At 44.6% G+C, this 20,376-nt stretch overlaps 2 protein-coding genes across 15 annotated transcripts in view; both read right to left on the bottom strand.

The window, feature by feature from the left end:
- LOC131498188 (leucine-rich repeat-containing protein 37A3-like) overlaps positions 1-20,064 on the bottom strand; it is a 63,956-nt gene extending 43,892 nt beyond the window's left edge. For 9 of the 14 annotated variants that reach the window (XM_058705178.1, XM_058705175.1, XM_058705173.1 and 6 more), the window contains exon 1: positions 151-1,994. In XM_058705178.1, coding sequence (XP_058561161.1) covers positions 151-1,994 — 1,844 coding nt within the window. Of the gene's footprint in view, positions 1-150; positions 2,077-11,174; positions 11,294-19,163; positions 19,239-19,800 lie in introns of those variants that run through there. The other 5 variants (XM_058705185.1, XM_058705186.1, XM_058705187.1 and 2 more) reach the window with 4 other exon arrangements.
- On the bottom strand, positions 3,019-6,073 carry LOC131498190 (leucine-rich repeat-containing protein 37A3-like). Its single transcript, XM_058705200.1, has 2 exons — positions 3,581-6,073; positions 3,019-3,449 (listed from the first exon to the last, which is right to left on the bottom strand). The coding sequence occupies exons 1-2, from the start codon at positions 6,048-6,050 to the stop codon at positions 3,019-3,021; spliced, it is 2,901 nt and encodes a 966-aa protein (XP_058561183.1). The 5' UTR covers positions 6,051-6,073.
- Positions 20,065-20,376: the final 312 nt, after the last annotated feature.

The raw sequence follows: 20,376 nt of genomic DNA, 5'->3' as shown, positions 1-20,376 counted from the left end.
TGAAGATAAGGGATAGTTGACAAAGAAAAGGTAAAAACAGAAAGTCAGTCAACGTGGTTGGGGAGATGAGGAAGGCCCAGGACGACATTGAGGAAGAGACTGCCATGTCAAGCAGGAGGCAGAGAACAAACAAGTAAAGGCGATTCTTACAAGATGGTGAAGGTGCCGTTGTAGGTGTCGGGCTCCAGCACGGGCACTCTGCGGAGCCTCTGCTGTACGCTGAGACCGACACACGACAGTGTCTCACCTTTGCAGGTACAGAGCTCACATATTTTGAGGTTTGTGGTGGCATTCTGTTCTGGTTGCCAAGTTAAAGTTGTGTATGCCTTTTCTGAGGTATAGTTTACAAAATGCACCACAGGATGTTGAGTTGTTGGAGGAAAACCTGTCTCAAATGACTCTGGTTGCTGACTTACAGGAATTTCTAGGTCCATAGGTGGAACCGTGACTTCAGTCAGGTTTCGATGTTGCCTCTGAACCTGTTTTGGATGTGCAAGTGTCACCTCAAGGTCCTTTGGGGGAGGAGTTGTAGTCTTCTTCAGGGTTGTCGAATGTTCAGCCTCTGTAATAGGTTCTGGAGTTATAGTAAGCCCCACATGACGAAATGAGATGATGGGTGATGCTGGATGCTGACCTTGATCCTTACTTGGAGTTGGAACTGTCACTTCCTGCTGGAATGGATATTGAACTACAACCTCCTTAGGTGGCTCTGGAGGCTGAGTTGGGGTGTCTCGCATGGTTGGAGAAGGTTCAGTCTCCACACTGGATCCTGCAGTTACAGTAAGTTCCAGGTCCATAGGTGGAACTGTGACTTCAGTCAGGTTTGGATGCTGACTCTGAACCTGCTCTGGATGTGCAAGTGTCACCTCAAGGTCCTTTGGAGGAGGAGCTGTAGTCTCCTTCATGGGTGTAGAATGTTCAGCCTCTGTAGTAGGTTCTGGAGTTATGGTAAGCCCCAAGTCCACATGATGAGCTGTGACACTGGGCAATGTTGGTTGCTGACCTTGATCCTTACTTGGAGTAGGAACTGTCACTTCCTGTTGGGATGGATACTGAACAACCTCCTTAGGTGGCTCTGGAGGCTGGGCTGGGGTCTCTTGCATGGTTAGAGAAGGTTCAGTCTCTGTAGTGGATTCTGGAGTTATGGTAAGCCCTGGGTCCAAAGGTTTAACTGTGACTTTAGTTAAGGTTGGATGCTGAATGTGCTCTGAATGTGGAAATGTCACCTCAAGGTCCTTCGGAGGAGCTGTAGTTTTCTTCAGGACTGTAGAAGTTTTAACCTCCACAGTGGGCTCTGGAGTTATGGTAAGCTCCAGGTCCAAAGGTCGAACTGTTATATTGGGGAGTGATGAACGCTGAGCTTGATTCTGACCTGGTGTCAGAACAGTCTGCTCCTGATATACTGGAGGTTGAGCTCCGATAACCTCCTCAGGTGGCTTTGGAGGCTGAATTGGAGTCTCCTGCATAGGTAGAGGAAGTTCAATCTCCTTATTGAATTCTGGAGTTATAGTAAGCCCCAGGTCCAAATGTTGAGTTTTGGCCTTATTCAAGGTTGAATGCTGAACCTGAACCTGCTCTAGATGTGCAAATGTTACCTCAAGGTCCTTTGGAGGAGCTGTAGTTTTCTTCAGGGCTGTAGAAGCTTTAACCTCCATAGTGGGTTCTGGAGTTATGGTGAGCTCTAGGTCCAAAGGCTGAACTGTTACATTAGGTGACAATGGATGACGAGCTTGATCCAGACCTGGAGTTGGAACTGTCACCTCCTGAAACAGTGGAGGCTGAACTACAACCTCCTTAGGTGGCTCTGAAGGGTGACCTGGGATCTCTTGCGTGGTTGAAGTTTCAACCTCTGTAGTGGGTTCTGGAGTTATGGTCAGTTCCAGGTCTAAAGGCTGAACTCTGACTTCAGTCAAATTTGGATGCTGAGCCTGGATCTGCTCTGGATGTGGAGGTGTCACCTCAGTGTCCTCTGGAGGAGCTATAGTCTGCTGCATGATTGTAGAATGCTCAGCCTCCACAGTAGGTTCTGGAGTTACAGTAAGCTCCAGGTCAGCAGGCTGAACAGTAACACTGGGCAAGTTTGGATGCTGAGCTTGCTCTTGTCCTAGAGGTGGAACTGTCACCTCTTTATGGACTGGAGGTTGTGCTACAACCTCCTCAGGTGGCTCTGGAGGCTGAACTGGGGCCTCCTGCTGGGCTGGAGGAGTTTCTGCCTCCTTAGAGGCCTCCGGAGGTTGAGTTGGAGACTGCTGCAGAATTGGAGATGGTTCTACCTTCTCAGGGGCCTCTGAAGGCTGAAGTGGGGCCTCCTGCTGTGTGGAAGGTTCTACCTCCTTAGGGGGCTCAGGGGATACAACTGGGGCTTCCTGCCGAGTTGGAAAAGATTCTGCCTCATTACCGGGCTCTGAAGGCTGAGCTGGGGCCTCCTGAGGTGTGGGAGAAGGTTCCACCTCCTTAGGGGGCTCAGGGGATATAGCTGGGGACTCCTGGAGGACTGGAAACTGAGCTGGGGCCACCTGCTGGGTTGGAGACTCTGCCTCATTAGGGGGCTCTGAAGGCTGAGCTGGGGCCTCCTGCAGTGTGGGAGAAGGTTCTACCTCCTTAGGGGGCTCAGGAGATACAGCTGGGGCCTGCTGGGGGACAGGAGACTGAACCAGGGCCTCCTGCGGGGTTGGAGAAGATTCTGCCTCATTAGGGGGCTCTGAAGGCTGAGCTGGGACTTCCTGCTGAACTGGAGATGGTTCTACCTTCTCAGGAGGCTCTGAAGGCTGAGCTGGGGCCAGCTGGGGGACTACAGACTGAGCTGGGGCCTCCTGTTGGCCTGAAGCAGGTTCCACAGCCTTAGGGGGGTCTGGAGTCTGAGCTAGGACCTCTTGTTGGCCTGGAGAAGACTCATCTTCAGGGGACTCTGGAGACTGGGAAAGTTGCTTGGACTGAGCTGGAGAAAATTCAACTTTCTCAGGGGGAATAGGAGATTGAGCAGGGACATCCTGCTGCACTGGAAGAGGTTTAACCTCGTTAAGTTGCCTGGGGACTTATGAAAATCCTCAGATCCACAGGTTTACCTGTGATATTAGGCAACACTGGATGCTGATATTCACCTGGACCTGGAGGTGAGAATGTCACCTCATGCTGTACTGGAGACTGAGCTACAACATCTGTAGAGGACCCTGGAGGCTGAGCTGGATGCTCATACTGAACTGGAAAAGACTCGATCCCCTCATTGGGCTTTGGTTGCTGAGCTGGGACCTCTTGCTGGATTGGAGAAGGTTCTATACTTGCAACAGGCACTTGAGGCAGAGCTGAGCTCTCCTGCTGGCTTGGAGAAAGTTCAGTTTCCTCAGGAAAATCTTCGGGTGGAGTTGAGACTTCATGCTGGACTGGAGAAGATTCAACATTTTCAGGGGGCGCTGGATACTGATGTGGGACCTCCTGCTGGGTTGGAGAAAGTCCAATTTCCTCAGGAAGATCTTCAGGCATAGTGGAGACTCCCTGCTGGATTGGAGAAGGCTCAACATTTTCAGGGGCAGCTGGATGCTGATGTGGAGAAGGTTCACCCAATCCTGTTGGATTGGAGAAGGTTCCAACTGCTCAGGGGACACTCCAGACTGAGCTGAGGCCTCTTCTCGGAGTGGAGAAGCTTCAACCTCATTAGTGGATTCTGAGGTCATGGTAACTGAGGAATCCACAGGTTTAACAGTGACATTAGGCAACAGCAGGAGCTGAGCTTGATTCTGACCTTGAGGAAAAACTGTTACCACCTGATGCTCTGGAGAGTGAGCTGGGGCCTCCTGTTGGGTTGGAGAAGGTTCAACCTCACCAGAAGGCTCTGGATGTTGAGCTGTGGCTTCCTGTTGAGTGGCAGAAGGGTTAATTTCCTCAGAGGTCTGTGGATGCTGACTTGGGGCCTCCTGATAGGTTGCAGGTTTAACTTCCCCAAGGGGATTTGGATGCTGAGTTGTGGCCTCTGACTGGGCTGGAGAAGGTTCAGTCCCCTCAAGGGGCTCTGGATACTGAGTTGGGGTCTCTGGTTGGGTTGGAAAAGGCTCACCCTCCTCTGATGCCTGAGGATACTGAGCTGGAGCCTCCTGCTGGGTTGAAGAAGGTTCAACCTCCTCAGGGGTCTGTGGATGCTGAGCTGGGGACTCCTCTTGGGTTGTAGGTGGTTCACTCCCCTTGGAGGCCTGTGGGTGCTGACCCTGGCCCTCCTCCTGGAGAGGGGAAGGTTCACCCTCTTCCTGGGCCTCTGGAAGCTGAGTCGGGGCCTTCTCCTGGGTTGAGGGTGATTCACCCTCCTCAGGGGCCTGTGATTGCTGAGCTAGGGCCTCCTGCTGGGTTGTAGAAGGTTCAACTTCTCCAGGATATTCTGGATACTGAACTGGGGTCTCCTGCTGTGTTGGAAGTTTCTCCTGTGTGGTAGATTCTGGAGATTGCGCTGGAGTCTCCTGTTGAACTGGCAAAGATTCAACCTCAGGGGACTGTGGAGGCAGAGTTGGGGCTTCATGCTGGGTTTCAAAAGGTTCCACATTAAGAGGCACTGAGGGCTGAGCTATAGTCTCATGCTGAACTGGAGAAGGTCCCACCTCTGTAGTGGGTTCTGCAGTCATGGTAAGCTGCACATCTGGAGGTTTCAAACTGACATTGGGCAGGTTTAAATGTTGATCATGGTAGTGACCTGGAGGTGAAACTGTCATCTTATGATGCCATAGAGGTTGAGCTGGGTGCTCCTGCTGGGTTGGAGAAGGTTCCACCTTCCTGGAAGGCAGCTCTGGAGGCTGAGCTGGTTGCTCTTGCAGGGTTGCAGAAGATTCTATCTCCCCTGGAGACTGAGCTGGAGTCTCCTGCTGGGTTGAAGATTCTGCCTCATTAAGGAGCTCTGCAAGCTGAGCTGAGGCCTCCTCCTGGGTTGGAGAAAGTTCAGCTTCTCCAAAAGGGCCTGGAAGCTGAGCTGGGGGTTCCTGTTTGCTTAGAGAAGGCTTACGTTCCTCAGGAGGCACTGAAGGCTGAGCTGGGGTCTCCTGCTGCCTTAGAGAAGGATCAACCACCCCAGGAGGCTCGGAAGGCTGACCTGGGGTCTCCTGCTCACTTGAAGGCTCAACCTCCTCTGGAGGCTTACCCGAGGTCTCTTGCTGGGTTAGAGAAAGTTCTGCTTCCTCAGTATGTTCAAGAGGCTGAGGTGGGGCCTCTTGCTGGGCTATAGAAGATTCAACACCTTTATCAGGCCCTGCAGTTGTGGTAAATTCCACATCTAAAGGCTTACCTATAACCCTGGGAAACATTAAATAATCTGGATAGTGACCTAGAGGTAGAGATGTCACCTCATCACTTATTGCAAGTTGAGTTAAATACTCGATAGGGAACTCTGGAACTAGAGTTGGGGCCTCCTGCTGGACTGGGGTAGGTTCAACCTCCTCGAGGCGCTCTGCAGGCTGAGCGGGGGCCTCCTGCTGGACTGGGGTAGGTCCAGCCTCCTCAGGGTGCTCCGCAGGCTGAGTTAGAGTTATGGTAAGATCCAGAGGTTTAACAGTGACATTGGGGAAGCTTGGCTTCTGAGCTTCACTCTGACTTGGAGATAGCACATTTACTTCATGATGTGCTAACAGTTGAGATATGATGTCCTTAGATGGCTCTGGAGGCTGAGCAGGGGCCTCCTGGGGGGTCGGAGAAGGTTCCACTTCCTCGGGGGCCTCTGTAGGGTGAGCTGAGGCCTCCTGCTGGACTGAAGAAGGTTCGACCTCTTCAGGGGTACTTGAAGGCTCAGCTGGGGCCTCTTGTGGGTTTGCTGAATTTCCATCCTTAAGGGACTCTGGACGCCGAGATGGAGCCTTCTGCTCAAGTAGAGATGTTTCTGTCTCTTCAGGGGGCTCTGGATGCTGAGCCTGAGCCTCCCCTTGGGGCAAAAAAGATTCAGCTTCCTCAGGGGACTCTAGATGATTTGGGGTCTTCTGCAAGGGTGGAGGAATTTCAGCCTCCTCAGAGAAGTTTGGAAGTTGATCTGGTCCCCCTGGGAAACCCATAGGTAGGTTCTCCTCAGGATATAGGAGACCCATATTGGAATCTAAATAATCATCCTGCAGCTGTTGTTGTAGGTGCTCTTTATTTGCAAATTGGTTTGGAATGCCAACAACTTTGGCAAGCCTTCGATGCTGAGCTAGATCTTCCTTCAGGTTTAGGGATGAAACAATCAACTTTGTTGGCTTTGAACTCTGACTATCCAGAGATGGAACAAGCATTTCAAATGATTGGTGATCTTCGGCCTGATCTAAACCTACAGTTTTAGTCTTACTTTTGAGTTGAGGAGGCGGAGCTATGGTCTGATTCTGATCCCAACCTGGCATTGGAACCACCTCTGGGAGCCTTTGATGCTGGGTTAGCTGGTCATTCAGATCCTCACCTGGCCCTGGGGGTAGTTCTCCAACCGAATCCGTGTCCAGGAATGGAACCAAAGTCTCGGTCAACTCCTTAGGCGGGGCCAGCATCTGGGCTGGAGCAGAGGACACCAGGTAATTAAAGCCCCCCCCCCCCCCCCCCGCTCGGCTGGGGGTGTAAGTGCCTGGGGCAATTCGGGCGGGGGATCAGAGGAGCGCGAAGACCAGGGCTCAGCCGCCTCCAGGGGGTCGGAGGTCAGCTGGGCAGGGTCCAGGGCCCACTCCGGAGGCTGAGCTGCCTGGACCAGCAGCCACAACGGTTGCCACATAAAGAGAAGCAGTGGGGCCAACAGGCACAGCCGGGGCATGACACGCGGAGGCTCCGGGGCGCAGAGACCCAGGCGAGTAGGGTACTGGCGCTGGGCCCTGAGCGGGAGCCAAACCATAATGGCAGCTTCGTGATGCGCGCGCGCACCTTTAGCAACTGCGCGCCCCTCCCACGCCTACATCCCACCCTTTATTTATAACGTCTTTATTTATGCCACCTTTATTAGCTCCCTGGAGATGGGCTCCGCACCACCAGAGCGGGCCTTTTTCCCAGAATCACTTGGGGCCCAGGCCTCCCTCCACCCTGCAAAGGCCACCACTCCCCCCTCCCCCCGCACTCCCCCCTTCCTCCCCCACCCCCCCCACCCCGGGGCTGCTCACAGCAAGGTAGTACTTGGACTCAGATCTGGGTGGCCCCGGACTCCCGCAGCTCTGAGGGGTGGAAGGGTGGGGGAGTGGAGCAGAGCTTCCAAGGAAGCCACAGGACCTGGCATCCTGGGAAATTAAAAAATGCTAGTCCAGCTCTAGCAATTTGAACTCTTGCTCTTCAAAGCTTAAATCCGAGAGACGTTCTTCCTCCCCCTGGCCATACTGCTTCCAAGAAAAGTAGCTGACCTGCAAAATAAGCACCAGTTAGGGCGACGGGGAGGAGAACACACTTCACAGTCAGATATTCTAAAATGTTGCCATTTCCTCTAAATTCTCAATACCCATGGCTGATTATTAATTCACCACTCTGTTAGATGGGGGCCTACCACTGAATCTGAGATGGCCCCAAATGTCTGTAGGAGGAGTTTGGGGGAGTGCTGAGCAATTCATTCTGGGAAAGAGGGCCGGAAACCAATTCTAGCCCTTTATTTACACGGGGTGGGAAAACTTCCCCCATCTCATCTTGACTGGACATAGCCATTGATCTAGAAAAAGTAACAAGGCCACTTTTCAGAGGTCCACTCTGTGCGCCCACATGGAGAAGGCACTTAGGATGTTAAAGTCAGCGTGTTAAACAACCGCTGCCTTGTGCTCATCCATGAACGAAGGCTCTGGATTGAAGGAGCTTCCCACTGATTTGCTGGGCCTGTGCGCCACGGGAAGCTCCCCTGGGGATGGTGTCCTGAGCCTTCTTTCCTTGGGAGCGGGGGTGGCAGAAGGCCTGTCCAAAAAGTATTGCTTCATCAGAGAAGAGACCGCTGCCTTGTGCTCATCCATGAACGAAGGCTCTGGATTGAAGGAGCTTCCCACTGATTTGCTGGGCCTGTGCGCCACGGGAAGCTCCCCTGGGGATGGTGTCCTGAGCCTTCTTTCCTTGGGAGCGGGGGTGGCAGAAGGCCTGTCCAAAAAGTATCGCTTCATGAGAGAAGAGACCGCTGCCTTGTGCTCATCCATGAACGAAGGCTCTGGATTGAAGGAGCTTCCCACTGATTTGCTGGGCCTGTGTGCTACGGGAAGCTCTCCTGGGGATGGTGTCCTGAGCCTTCTTTCCTTGGCCATGTTCTCCACAGATGGCTGGGCGTTCTGTTTACTCTGGATGTTCTGATGTCTCAGTTCTTTTAAGTGCCTTTTCCGTATGCCCTTTGGGCCCTTGATGACCTTGTTCACTCTCAGGGACTTTTCCCCCACACTCTCAACCTCGTCTAGGCTCTTCTCCTGCGGTTGGGCAGTTTCCAATTTCTTTGGAAAGATTTGACGTTTAAACTTGGGACCTAAAAGGCTGGAATGTATAAGCATGGCCATTTTTTCTTTCTTTTTCACGTCATCAAGTTTTTCCTGAATTTCTGCATCTAACAAATTTTCCAGAAAGTCGAGTTTTCCCATTGTATTATTGTAAGTTGAATCGTTGGATCCAGGTTTAAGAGAAGGGTCCCCTGTGTCGTTCATCGAGTGACCCACGGGCTTGTCTCCCTCTTGCACATTTGAAAACAGAAGTTTAATCAACGGTAACAGCGTCGATTCTACGTCTTCTAGATTGCCCTCCGAGAAATAAGGCAATATGTAATTCAGTGCACTAATGACATCACTTTCGTCATTGAAGTCTAGCTGCTCATTCATAAAGGCTGACAAACTGACACGATCTATGTCTGAGGATGCCTTCTCTGGCTCAATAGTCAGCTCCGTGCTGGCGCTCTTCTTTCGAGCTGTCAATACCTTCATGAATGATCCTTCTGCATTCCTTAGGTATACTTCCTGATCTGTCGAAGAAGAAGAAGAGATGAGTTTTGATAATGAAAGACTGACAGCACAGCTCTTTGTCAATGCAGTCATACGTCCCAGTCAAGCAAATTAAGAATCAGCAAATACTTGAGCGCCATTTAGAGAGGAGACGAACTCAAACTTGGACCTACGATTGGCAACAACAAAAGGACAAAAAAGATGTGTTTTGAAAAAGTAGCTATTTCCTCAGAACATTCCACAGTGTGAATAACTATATTTAGAGTTATTCCATTGGTCCCTAAGGGCCGATTGCCCAGGCCTCAAGAAAAGCCAAGGCCGGAAGATACTCGGCTAAACTGTGTGCAACTCTAGTGCGACTCCTGGCATTCACATACCCCACCCTGTCCTGCTTCGGGGGCAGAGGGAGCGCGAGTCTTCCTCCTTCTACGTCTTCAGTGGCCTTGAGTTCTTGCTACCATCACATATGCACGGGACAACACCCGTCACCAGCAGGTCCTCATCTGGTGGATGCCCTCTCCGCCCACCCACCAATTCCTTCGCTTGGTCCCTGCTCCCATATATCGCACCTCCCGTAACATAAGCTCTAGACAGAAAAAACTAAAAACAAGACCCGCTAAGTCCACCCTGGTTCTTTGCTTAAATTTGGGCAGAGATCTGGGGTATAGGTTAAGAGATTTTCCAGGTATGAGAGAGATGCCACTGTGGGGCGTTCAAAAAAATCAACGGAATGATACTTGAGGTTTTAAAATGCAGAAGGGATAGGGGCGCCTGGGTGGCGCAGTCGGTTAAGCGTCCGACTTCAGCCAGGTCACGATCTCGCGGTCCGTGAGTTCGAGCCCTGCGTCAGGCTCTGGGCTGATGGCTCGGAGCCTGGAGCCTGTTTCCGATTCTGTGTCTCCCTCTCTCTCTGCCCCTCCCCCGTTCATGCTCTGTCTCTCTCTGTCCCAAAAATAAATAAAAAATGTTGAAAAAAAAATTTAAAAAAAAAAAATAAAAAAAAAAAAATAATAAAATGCAGAAGGGATAAAGAAACTTTGGTCAAATGCCTACTTTGCCTTCATTTCCTTTCATTTCCAGATTGCTAGCTTTACTGAGAGAACCATCCAGAGCTTCCAACTACATGAAGGTCAAGCGTACAGCTTGTGTACACTGAACAGCACTGTGCAGCTGGGTTTTTCCAGAAGAATTAAAAGTATTTTTAGTGGTGCTGGTGAGAGTCGGAGGAGGAGGTTATAAAGGTCACGAGAGAGGAGGAGCAGCGGGCTGGCGGAGCGCCCAAAACGGGAGAGGAGACTCGAGTGCTAGGCTAAGGCACCTCTGATCTCATTTTTCCTCGCCTGTCAAAGGAGATAAAAAAAAAAATGCCTATTCTGCCCACCTCTAAGGGAGAAGGGAGTAAGATAATTGGTAAAACATTGTTTTGGAAAATAAGCAACACTACTTATAGAAGTAGCAAAGTGTAATTTATGCTGTGCCCTAGACCATTGACAGGGACCCATATTCAAGCTATCCAGGTGCAAAAGCACATTTTGGAAGTCACCAAGTTAGTGCCAATAAAACCTAAGAACAGAAAAATACCTAAAAGCACCTGTGTTTTGGATAGAAAAGCTTAAGATTCAGAACAAGAGTTGGACAGCCCAAGAATAGAAGAGCCCTCTCACCCGTTAGAACGGTTGGGTAGCAGCTTCTGGTTAGGGAACAGAAACACAGAGGCTCCAAATAAAACTTTTTCAGAAATCAGCATCACTTGTACTCTTACACACTTATAAAAACAACAAAATAAACAAAAAGGTATCTCCACCTGTCCTATAAGACAAAGGGCACCTGAGACCTAACGCACGTAAAATCAGCTTATAAACTGTGATGCACTATGTGAACAGGTTTTCATTTTGGGGTAGTTGACTTAATAATGTAACTGAGAATCTGACTTTTAACAAAGGAATAGTTCTTAGAAATTTAGGGATCTGAACTCTGAATGAGTAAAAATAAGGCAATGACATCATTAGTTTAAAAATTTACCATTGTTAGGGTGCCTGGGTGGCCCAGTCAGTTAAGCATCCGACTTTGGCTCAGGTCATGATATCACAGTTCAGCCCCGCATGGGGCTTGCTGCTGTCAGTGTAGAGCCTGCTTCGGATTCTCTGTCCCCCTCACTCACTCTCTGCCCCCTCCCAGCTCACACACGTGAATGCTCTCTCTCTCAAAAATGAATAAACATTAAACAAAATTATCATTGTTGATTAAAAATAAAAGTTAAACCACAAATAAAATAAAAATTTACAAATTTATCATCAGGCAATTAGGACTTACCACAACGTGTGCCATTTGTCAGACATGCACTGTCACAATGTAGCTTGACTGTCTTACAGACAACCTCAACAGTATTTTTAAATTGGCAGAGACAGCAGGCCATACGGCTAGGTAAAATCCTACAAATGGAAACACAGACAATTAAATTAGTGGTAAAGGAGTTACTTGAGTAGGTAGAAGAGGCGGGCCAAAGTCATCACAGGGCTGTGCAAAAAGGAATTCTTGAGGCACATGGCCTGGATGGTTGGGTAGGGACCAGTTGGCCAACTGCTGCTCTTGAATATTATAAATACACAGATAGAAGGACAGAGGTGCCCAACAGAAAGGTAAGGATGACATGGGGTATGGTACCCTTAGAATGAGATAGAGATTAGAACTGGGTGACACTGATCAGTAGTTTAATACACAGGTAACTCCTTCCAAGCCAAAAGTCTCACTTTGGGTTGAGAGCACACAGAAAGAGGGTAGACTTCTAAGAGTTTGAATAAATCTGAAATATGGCCCATACTGAGGATAAAAAGCAATCAACTTTGGCTCAGGTCATAATCTCGTGGTTCATGGGTTTGAGCCCCACATCAGGCTCTGTGCTGAGAGCTCGGAGCCTGGAACCTGCTTCAGATTTGTCTTCCTCTCTCTCTACCCCTTCCCTGATCACTCTCTGTGTCTTAAAAATAAATAAATGTTAAATTTTTTTTTTTAAAAAAGCAATCAATCAAAAACTAATCCATAATCTACACAAATGCTACAATTAGCAGACAAGGACATTTAAAAAAGTTATTATAACAGTATTTCATATATGGAAAAAACCCCATGCCTCTACTTAACTCAATGAATTGTGCAACAACTTCAAGTGGCCTAATATATGTATACTTAGAGTCCACGAAGGAGAGGAGATATAAAAAAAATTTGAAAAACTAATAGCCCCCACATTTCCAAATAAGTAAACCCTATAAACTCACAAATCCAGGAAGGTCAATGAACTCTGAGCACAACATGGATTAAACTACATGTTTAGTTTAATCCATTCAACACGGATAAAACTACACCACGGCACATGATAATCAAACTGGTCAAAGCCAGCGATAAAGAGCAAATCTTAAAAGCAGCCAAAGGAACAAAACCACACATGACACACAGAGCAACGAAGATATAACAATGACAACATATTTCTTGTTGGCAATAATGTAAGCCAGAACTCGGTGGGGCAACATCTTTCAGGCAGTGAAAAGGAGAGGGGGACCAAATAGCTATCAAGCTAGAATTCTATACCCAAAGCTTTCAAAAATAAAAGCAAGATAAAGACTATCTGAGACATACAAGAGCTGGAAGAATTCATCATTAGCAGGCTTACACTGTAGAAATGCCAAAGGAAGTATTTTTTTAAATGTTTATTTGAGAGACAGAGAGAGAGGGCACGTGCAGTATGCGTGTGCAAGGGGGAAAGAGCACTGAGGAGACAGAGAATCCCAGGCAAAGCCCAATGCGGGAATTGAGCTCACAAACTGTGAGATTATGACCTGAGCCAAAATCAAGAGTTGGATGCTTAACTGACTGAGCCACCCAGGTGCCCCTAAAGAAAGTATTTTTAAGCAGAAGGAAAAGGATAGCAGACGGAAATGTGGATCCACACAAAGGAATGAAGAACATTAGAACTGGTAACTATATAGGTTATGATTTCACTTCACTATATGTATGTATATCATTTCACTATATGATTTCACTTATATGTAGAATCTCAGAAAAAAACAAACAAACAAACAAACAAACAAACAAACAAACAAACAAGGGGTGCCTGGATGGGCTAAGTCAATGAAGCATCCTACTCTTGATTTCGGCTCAGGATCTCAGGGTCGTGAGATCGAGCCCTGTGTCAGGCTCCACGCTCAGCATGGATTAGATTAAGATTCTCTTAAGATTCTCTTAAGATTCTCTCTCTCCCTCTCTCTCTCTCTCTCTCTCTCCTCTGCCCCTCTCCCCAACTTGTACACTCTGTCTCTAAAATTAAAAAAAAATACACCAAAAACCGTAAGATACCTAGGAATGAACCTAATCAAAGAGGTAAAAGATCTGTATGCTGAAAACAATAGAACGCTTATGAAAATAAATTGAAGAAGACAGAAAGAAATGGAAAAACATCCCATGCTCAAGGATTGGAAGAACAAATATTGTTAAAATGTCTATACTACTCAAAGCAAGCTACACATTCAATTCAATCCCTATCAAACACCAGTATTTTTCACAGAGCGAGAACAAACAATTCTAAAAGTTGTATGGAACAAGAAAAGACCCCGAATTATAATGTTGGGAAAAAACAAACAAACAAAGCTGGAGGCATCATGATTCTGGACTTCAAACTGTATTACAAAGCTGGAATCATCAAGACAGTGTGGTACTGCACAAAAACAGACACATAGATCAATAGAATAGAATAGAGAACCGAGAAATGGAGCCACAAATACACGGTCAACTAATCTTCGATAAAGCAGAATATCCAATGGAAAAAAGATAGTCTTTGCAATAAATGGTGTTGGGAAAACTGGACCGTAACATGCAGAAGAATGAAACTAAACCACTTTTTTACACCATACACAAAAATAAATTCAAAATGGATGAAAGACCTAAATGTGAGACAGGAAACCATCAAAATCCTAGAGGAGAACACAGGCAGAAACCTCTTTGATCTCAGCTAAAGCAACTTCTTACTAGACATGTCTCCAGAGGCAAGGGAAACAAAAGTACAAATGAACTACTGAGGAGTGCCTGGGTGGCTTAGCGGGTTGAATGCCTGACTCTTGGTGTTGGCTCAGGTCGTGATCTCAGGGTCGTGGATTGAACTCTGCATCAGGATTCTCTCTCCACTTGAGATTCTCTCTCTCCCTCTCTCTCTGCTCCCCCCCCCCCATGCATACATGTATGTGTGTGTCCATGTTCTTAATTAATTAATTAATAGGGGCACCTGGGTGGCTCAGTTGGTTAAGTATCTGACTTGGCTCAGATCATGATCTTACAGTTCGTGAGTCTGAGCCCCGTGTCAGGCTCTGTGCTGAGAGCTTGGAGCCTGGAGCCTGTTTCAGATGCTGTGTCTCCCTCTCTCTCTCTCTGCCCCTCCCCTGCTTGCACTCTGTCTCTCTCTCTCAAAAATAAACATAAACAAACACACAAACAAACAAACAAACATTTTTTAAAATGAATTATTGGGACCTCATCAAGATAAAAACCTTCTGGGGCACCTGGGTGTCTCAGTCGGTTAAGCTTCTGACTTCAGCTCAGGTCATCATCTCACGGTTTGTGAGTTCGAGCTCCGCATCGACTCTCTGTTGACAGTGCGGAGCCTGCTCAGATCCTCTGTCTCCCTCACTCTCTGCCCCTACCCCACTCTTGTGCTCTCTCTCTCAAAAACAAACATCCATTAAAAAAAGATAAAAAGCTGTACAGCAAAGGAAACAATCAACAAAATTAAAAGGCAACTGATGAAATGGGAGAACATATTTGCAAATGACATAATCTGATAAAGGGCTAGTATCCAAAATATATAGAGGACTCAACACCCAAAAAAATCAAATACATAATCCAGTTAAGAAAAGGGCAGAAGACATGAATAGACAGTTTTTCAAAGAAGACATCCAGAAGGCTAACAGACACAGGAAAAGATGCTCAATATCACTCATCATCAAGGAAATACAAATCAAAATCACAATGAGATACGACCTCACATGTGTCAGAATGGCTAAAATTAATAACTCAGGAAACAACAGATGTGGAGAAAGGGGAACCCTTCTGCACTGCTGGTGGGAATGCAAACTGCTGTAGCCACTCTGGAAAACAGTATGGAGGTTTTTAAAAAGTTAAAAATAGAACTACCCTACAACCCAGCAATTGTACTACTAGGCATTTAACCAAAGGATACAAAAATGCTGATTTGAAGGGGCATGTGCACCCAATGTTTATAGCAGCACTATCAACAATAGCCAAAGTATGGAAAGAGCCCAAATGTCCATTGATGGATGAATGGATGAAAGATGTGGTATATATATACAATGGAGTATTACTTGGCAATCAAAAAGAATGAAATCTTGCCGTTTGCAACTACATGGATGGAACTGGAGGGTATTACGCTAAGTGAAATTAGTCAGTGAAAGACAAAAATCGTATCACTTCACTCATATGAGGACTTTAAGAGACAAAACAGATGAACATAGGGAAGGGAAACAAAAATAATATAAGAACAGGGAGGGGGACAAAACAGAAGAGACTCATAAATATGGAAAACAAACAGAGGGTTACTGGAGGGGTTGTGGGAGGGGGGATGGGCTAAATGGGTAAGGGGCACTAAGGAATCTACTCCTGAAATCATTGTTGCACTATATGCTAACTAATTTGGATGTAAATTTTAAAAAATAAAAAATAAAACAAGGTAAAAAATAAACAAAAAATAAACAAAAAACCAAATGAATGAATAAACAACAACAAAAAAGAGAAAACACTTGTAAATATGGAGAACAAACTGGGGATATGGACAAAATGAGTGAAAAGGGTTAAGAGGTACAAACTTGCAGTTATAAAATAAATAAGTCACCAGATGAAAAGTACAGCATAGGGAATATAGTCAATAATACTGTAATATACTTATTGTGGTGAGCATTTCATAATGTATATAATTGATCACTGTGTTGTGAGCATTTCATAATGTATATAAAAGTTCACTGTGTTGTACACCTGAAACTAATTTCATATTACATGATCTATATATACTTCAATAAAAGAGATAATTGAGGGGCACCCAGGTGGCTCAGTCAGTTAAGCATCTGACTTCAGCTCAGGTCATGATCTCATAGTCTGTGATTTCAGGCCCCACATCAGGCTCTGTGTCTACAGCTCAGAGCCTGGAGCCTGCTTCAGATTCTGTGTCTCCCTCTCTCTCTGCCCCTCCCCCACTTGCACTCTGTCTCTCTCAAAAATACAAAAATAAAAAAAGATAATTGACTATTTAAACAAACAAACAAAAAATAATATGGTGTGCTAAAAGTAAAATGTATGAAAACAATAGCACAAAGGTCAGGAGGGGAACCATCGAAGTACACTATTTATTGTAAGGTTCTTATACTATTCATGAAATCATATAATATCATTTGAAGATAGACTGTGATAAGTTAAACATGAACACTACAAACCATTAAACAGCTACTAAAATAACAAAACCTGAGTTGTAACTATTTATCCCCCCACCAAAAAATAATAAAACGTACTAAATCAACCCAAGAGCAGGAAGAAAAAGAAAAAGAAAAGAAACAAAGAACAGATGGGATACATAGAAAAGAGTAGACAGTAGCTTTAAATGTAATCATGTAAATAATTACATTAAATATAAATGGTATAATCACCTAATTAAAAGATAGAGTTGTCATACTGGATAAAAAAGCAAAAGCCAACTATATGCTGTCTATAAGATTCATCTTCAATACAAAGATATAAGTAGGTTAAAAATATGGAAGAAATTATGCCTTGCTAACACTAATCAAACGAAACCTTGAGTGGCTATATTTACTATAGGACAAAGTCAATTTCAAAGCAAAGATATTACCAGGGATAAATGAGGTTATTCCATTGTGATAGAAATGTCAACTATTAGAAAAGACATAACTTAAAAATTTATGTATCTGATAACAGAACTTCCAAATATATTAAGGAGAATAGGAAAGAGAGACACATAAGTACACAATTATAGTTGGAGATTTCAATATCCCTCTCTCAATAATTGACAGAAAAAATATATAGAAAATGAGTAATGATACATCAGACTTGAAAAATACTACCAACCTACTTGACCTAGTTGACATTTATAGAATACTCCACACCAAATCAGCAGACTACATATTTTTTTTCAAGTGGACACATAATATTCATCAAAATAGACCATATTCTCATCTATTACCAGAATTCATTGGCTATAAAACAAGCCTCAATAAATTTAAAAGGATTTCAGTCATCCAGCATATTGTTCTGTGACCACAATGGAATTAAATAACAAATTAACAGATCTGTAAAATCTCCAAATATTTAGAAACTAACCAACACACTCCTAAGTAACCCTATTGGTCAAATAAGTCAAAATGGATATTAGAAACTATTTTGTACCAACTGAAACTGAAAACACAACATGTCAACATGTGGGATGTTGCTCATATAGTATTCATCTTCCCCAGGGTCCACTTTTAAGAAACTAGAAAAAGAAAAGGAAATTCATCACTGAGTAAGGAGAGAAAGTGGAATGATAAAGATCAAAGCAGAAATTTTTAAAAAGGAAAACAAAAATAGAGAAGTCAGTGTAATGAAAAGGCACTTTTTAGAGAAGATAAGTAAAACTGATAAACTTCTGGCCAGATTTATCAAGAAAAGACAAGAGAAGACACAAATTATCAATATCAAAAATGAGAGGAATGACATCACTACAATTCTACAGATACTAAAAGGATAATAAGGGAATGTTATAAAATACTTTATGTCAATAACTTCAAGATGAAATAGATTCCCTGAAAGACATGAACTACTCAAAAAAATAAAGTATGTAATTTAAGTAGCACTATTACAAAAATAAAATCTGTAGTTTAACACTTTCTCACAAAGAAAGCTTCAAGCCCACATGGCTTCACTGGTGAATTCTAGCAAACATTTAAGGGAAAAATAATGCCAATTCTGCACAAACTGTACTAGAGAATTGAAGAGAGGGGAATACTTCCCAACTCAATCTTAAGGCCAACATTCACCTTACGAAAAATAGATAAAGACCTTAGAAGAAAGGATAGATAGAAGATCTCATATACTGCTGGCTGGAATGCAAAATGGTACATCCACTTTAGAAAACAGGTAAGCAGTTTCTTAAAAAGTTAAATATACACTTAGCATATGATGTAGCAATCCTGCCATTAGGTATTTTACCACCTGCCCCCCTCCCCCAATGAAAACATATGCTCATACGAAGACCTGCATGTAAGTGTTTTAAGCAACTTTATTCATAAAGGCCAAAAAGCTAGAAACAACTCAAATGCCCATTAACTGATGAATGCATAAACAAACTGGTATATCCTCACAACTGCAATACTACTCGGCAATAAAAAGGAAATGAACTACTGACATGTGCAAAAACATGGATGAGTCTCTGGGGTGCCTGGGTGGCTCAGTCAGATAAGTGACCGACTTTGGCTCAGGCCATGATCTCATGTTCCGCAGGTTCATGCCCTGTATTGGGCTCTGCGCTGACAGAGCCTGGAGCCTGCTTCGGGTTCTGTCTCTCTCTCTCTCTCTCTCTCTCTCTCTCTCTGCCCCTCTCCTGCTTAGCTCTCTGTTTCTCAAAAATAAATAAACGTTAAAAAAGTTAAAAAAAAAAACATGGATGAATCTCAAAAGGATTATGCTGAAAGGAACCAATCACAGAAGACTGCATACTGTATGATTTCATTTATTATTTTTTTTAATGTTCATTTATTTTTGAGAGAGAGAGAGAGATGGAGTGCAAATGGGGAAGGGGTAGAGAGACAGGGAGACACAGAATCCGAAGCAGGCTCCAGGCTCTGAGCTGTCAGGACAGAGTCCGATGCAGGGCTTGAACTCACAGACCGCCAGATCATGACCTGAGCTGAAGTCGGACGCTTAACTGCCTGAGCCACCCAGGTGCCCCTTGTATGATTTCATTTATAAGACACTGTGGAAAAGGCAAAACTATAGGGACAAAAATTATGTTGGTGGTTGCCAGGGCTGGTGGTGAGAAAAGGGGATTGGCTGCAAAGGCACATAGGGGCCTTTTGGGGTGACAGAAATGTTCTACGTCTCAAATGTGGTGGTGGTTACATAACTACACGTTTGTCAAAACTCATCAAACTGTATGCTTAAAAAGAGTAAATTTTATACCTCAATAAATCTGACTTAAGAAAACAATAAAACAAATCTAAATAAACAACTAAGTGAAAATACACATAAGAAAAATCAACTTACAGTGTTTCCAATTCAAGGGTCATCATGAGGATGCTCTCAACTGTTGTAAGTGACACCTGTGTTGATCCCATGTCTCTGAAGGAGAAAGCCCAAACATGCGTGATTTGAACCCAAGGATAAAAATTCTGTACCTAAAAAGATACTTAACAACATGTGATTACTTCAATTCTGGCTTCTTTGTCAAGTCAGCTCAAGAGTTTTCTTGCTATGGACAATAATTTCAGAAAGCTCCCAATGAAGACATTTTATGTGCATCATCAAATTAATCACCTTGGTGCTCAACAGTACAATCCTTTTTACTCTTATCCTCATTTTCATTCTCAATTGCATCCACCTCTCTTGATTAGTCTTTTTTTCTTTTAATATACACTTTACTCCACTTTCCACTTTGAGATAAATGGTATTTCTACCTACATCTACAAGTCCCATGTCTGTTATGTGTTCTTCAATACTACTCCTTCCTCTGCAGGCTATCTTGCCCATATACGTTTTTTCTTTGCTAATAATGCTTATTTCAATAACCCAGTTAAAATTTAAATTACGACTTTTTAACCAAAACGCAAATACTGAATCTTTTGATGACAACAAAAAAGATCAGAAATCATCTCGCGAGCCATGAGATTGTTGCAATACTTACAAATATTTTAATGCTGGCAACTTAAAAAGATAGGAATCTTCAACAGTTGACAGAGGGTTACGACTGATAATTCTGAAAAATGCAATGGAATTAAAATTATCTGCATTTCCAGTAATGACTACCATGAAAGTTTATGTTCATTTTGGGGGTATGGAACTGGAAGGTGAAAACTAATCATTTTCTGCCTTTGCCTATAAGTCACCCTTAGATTCTGTAAAGCACTCTTCCTTTGGGAACTACCCAGCTCTCTGGACGATAAAGTGGAGAACAGAAAGAGGAAAAAAAATTTTTTTTTTTTTTTACGTGGACAGCAAAGCAAAGATATGCCAAAGAACTTTTTGGGCTGAAAATCCTAGAAGTGACTATGCTGGTAGGATAGTCAGGCTCTGTAGGAAAGACTGTTTCTAGTGTCCTCTATAATTCTAGGTGCTTTTCCTTTATCTCTAGAAATGTAAAAAATTCCACAGTTTAAAACACCCGGTTAAAGACAAAAATAGGACCAATTCCTCAGTTTGGGGGCCAAAGACAAAGGGATTAATCTAAGAGGAAATGGTGAAAGCTATACCCCCACCATGT

This window comes from Neofelis nebulosa, chromosome 16, assembly GCF_028018385.1.
Source record: "Neofelis nebulosa isolate mNeoNeb1 chromosome 16, mNeoNeb1.pri, whole genome shotgun sequence".
NCBI lineage: Eukaryota > Metazoa > Chordata > Mammalia > Carnivora > Felidae > Neofelis > Neofelis nebulosa.
The sequence above is the reverse complement of the archived record's forward strand: the minus strand, read 5'-3'. Positions and strand labels throughout refer to the sequence as shown.

Excerpts from the sequence above, each read along its gene's own strand:
- LOC131498190 (XM_058705200.1), bottom strand. The coding sequence starts at position 6,050 with ATGGGTCTCCTATATCCTGAGGAGAACCTACCTATGGGTTTCCCAGGG. Across the intron at positions 3,450-3,580 it reads GTCCCCTGAGCAGTTGGAAC|TTTCTCCAACCCAGCAGGAG; the intron begins CTTCTCCAATCC and ends AGGAAATTGGAC.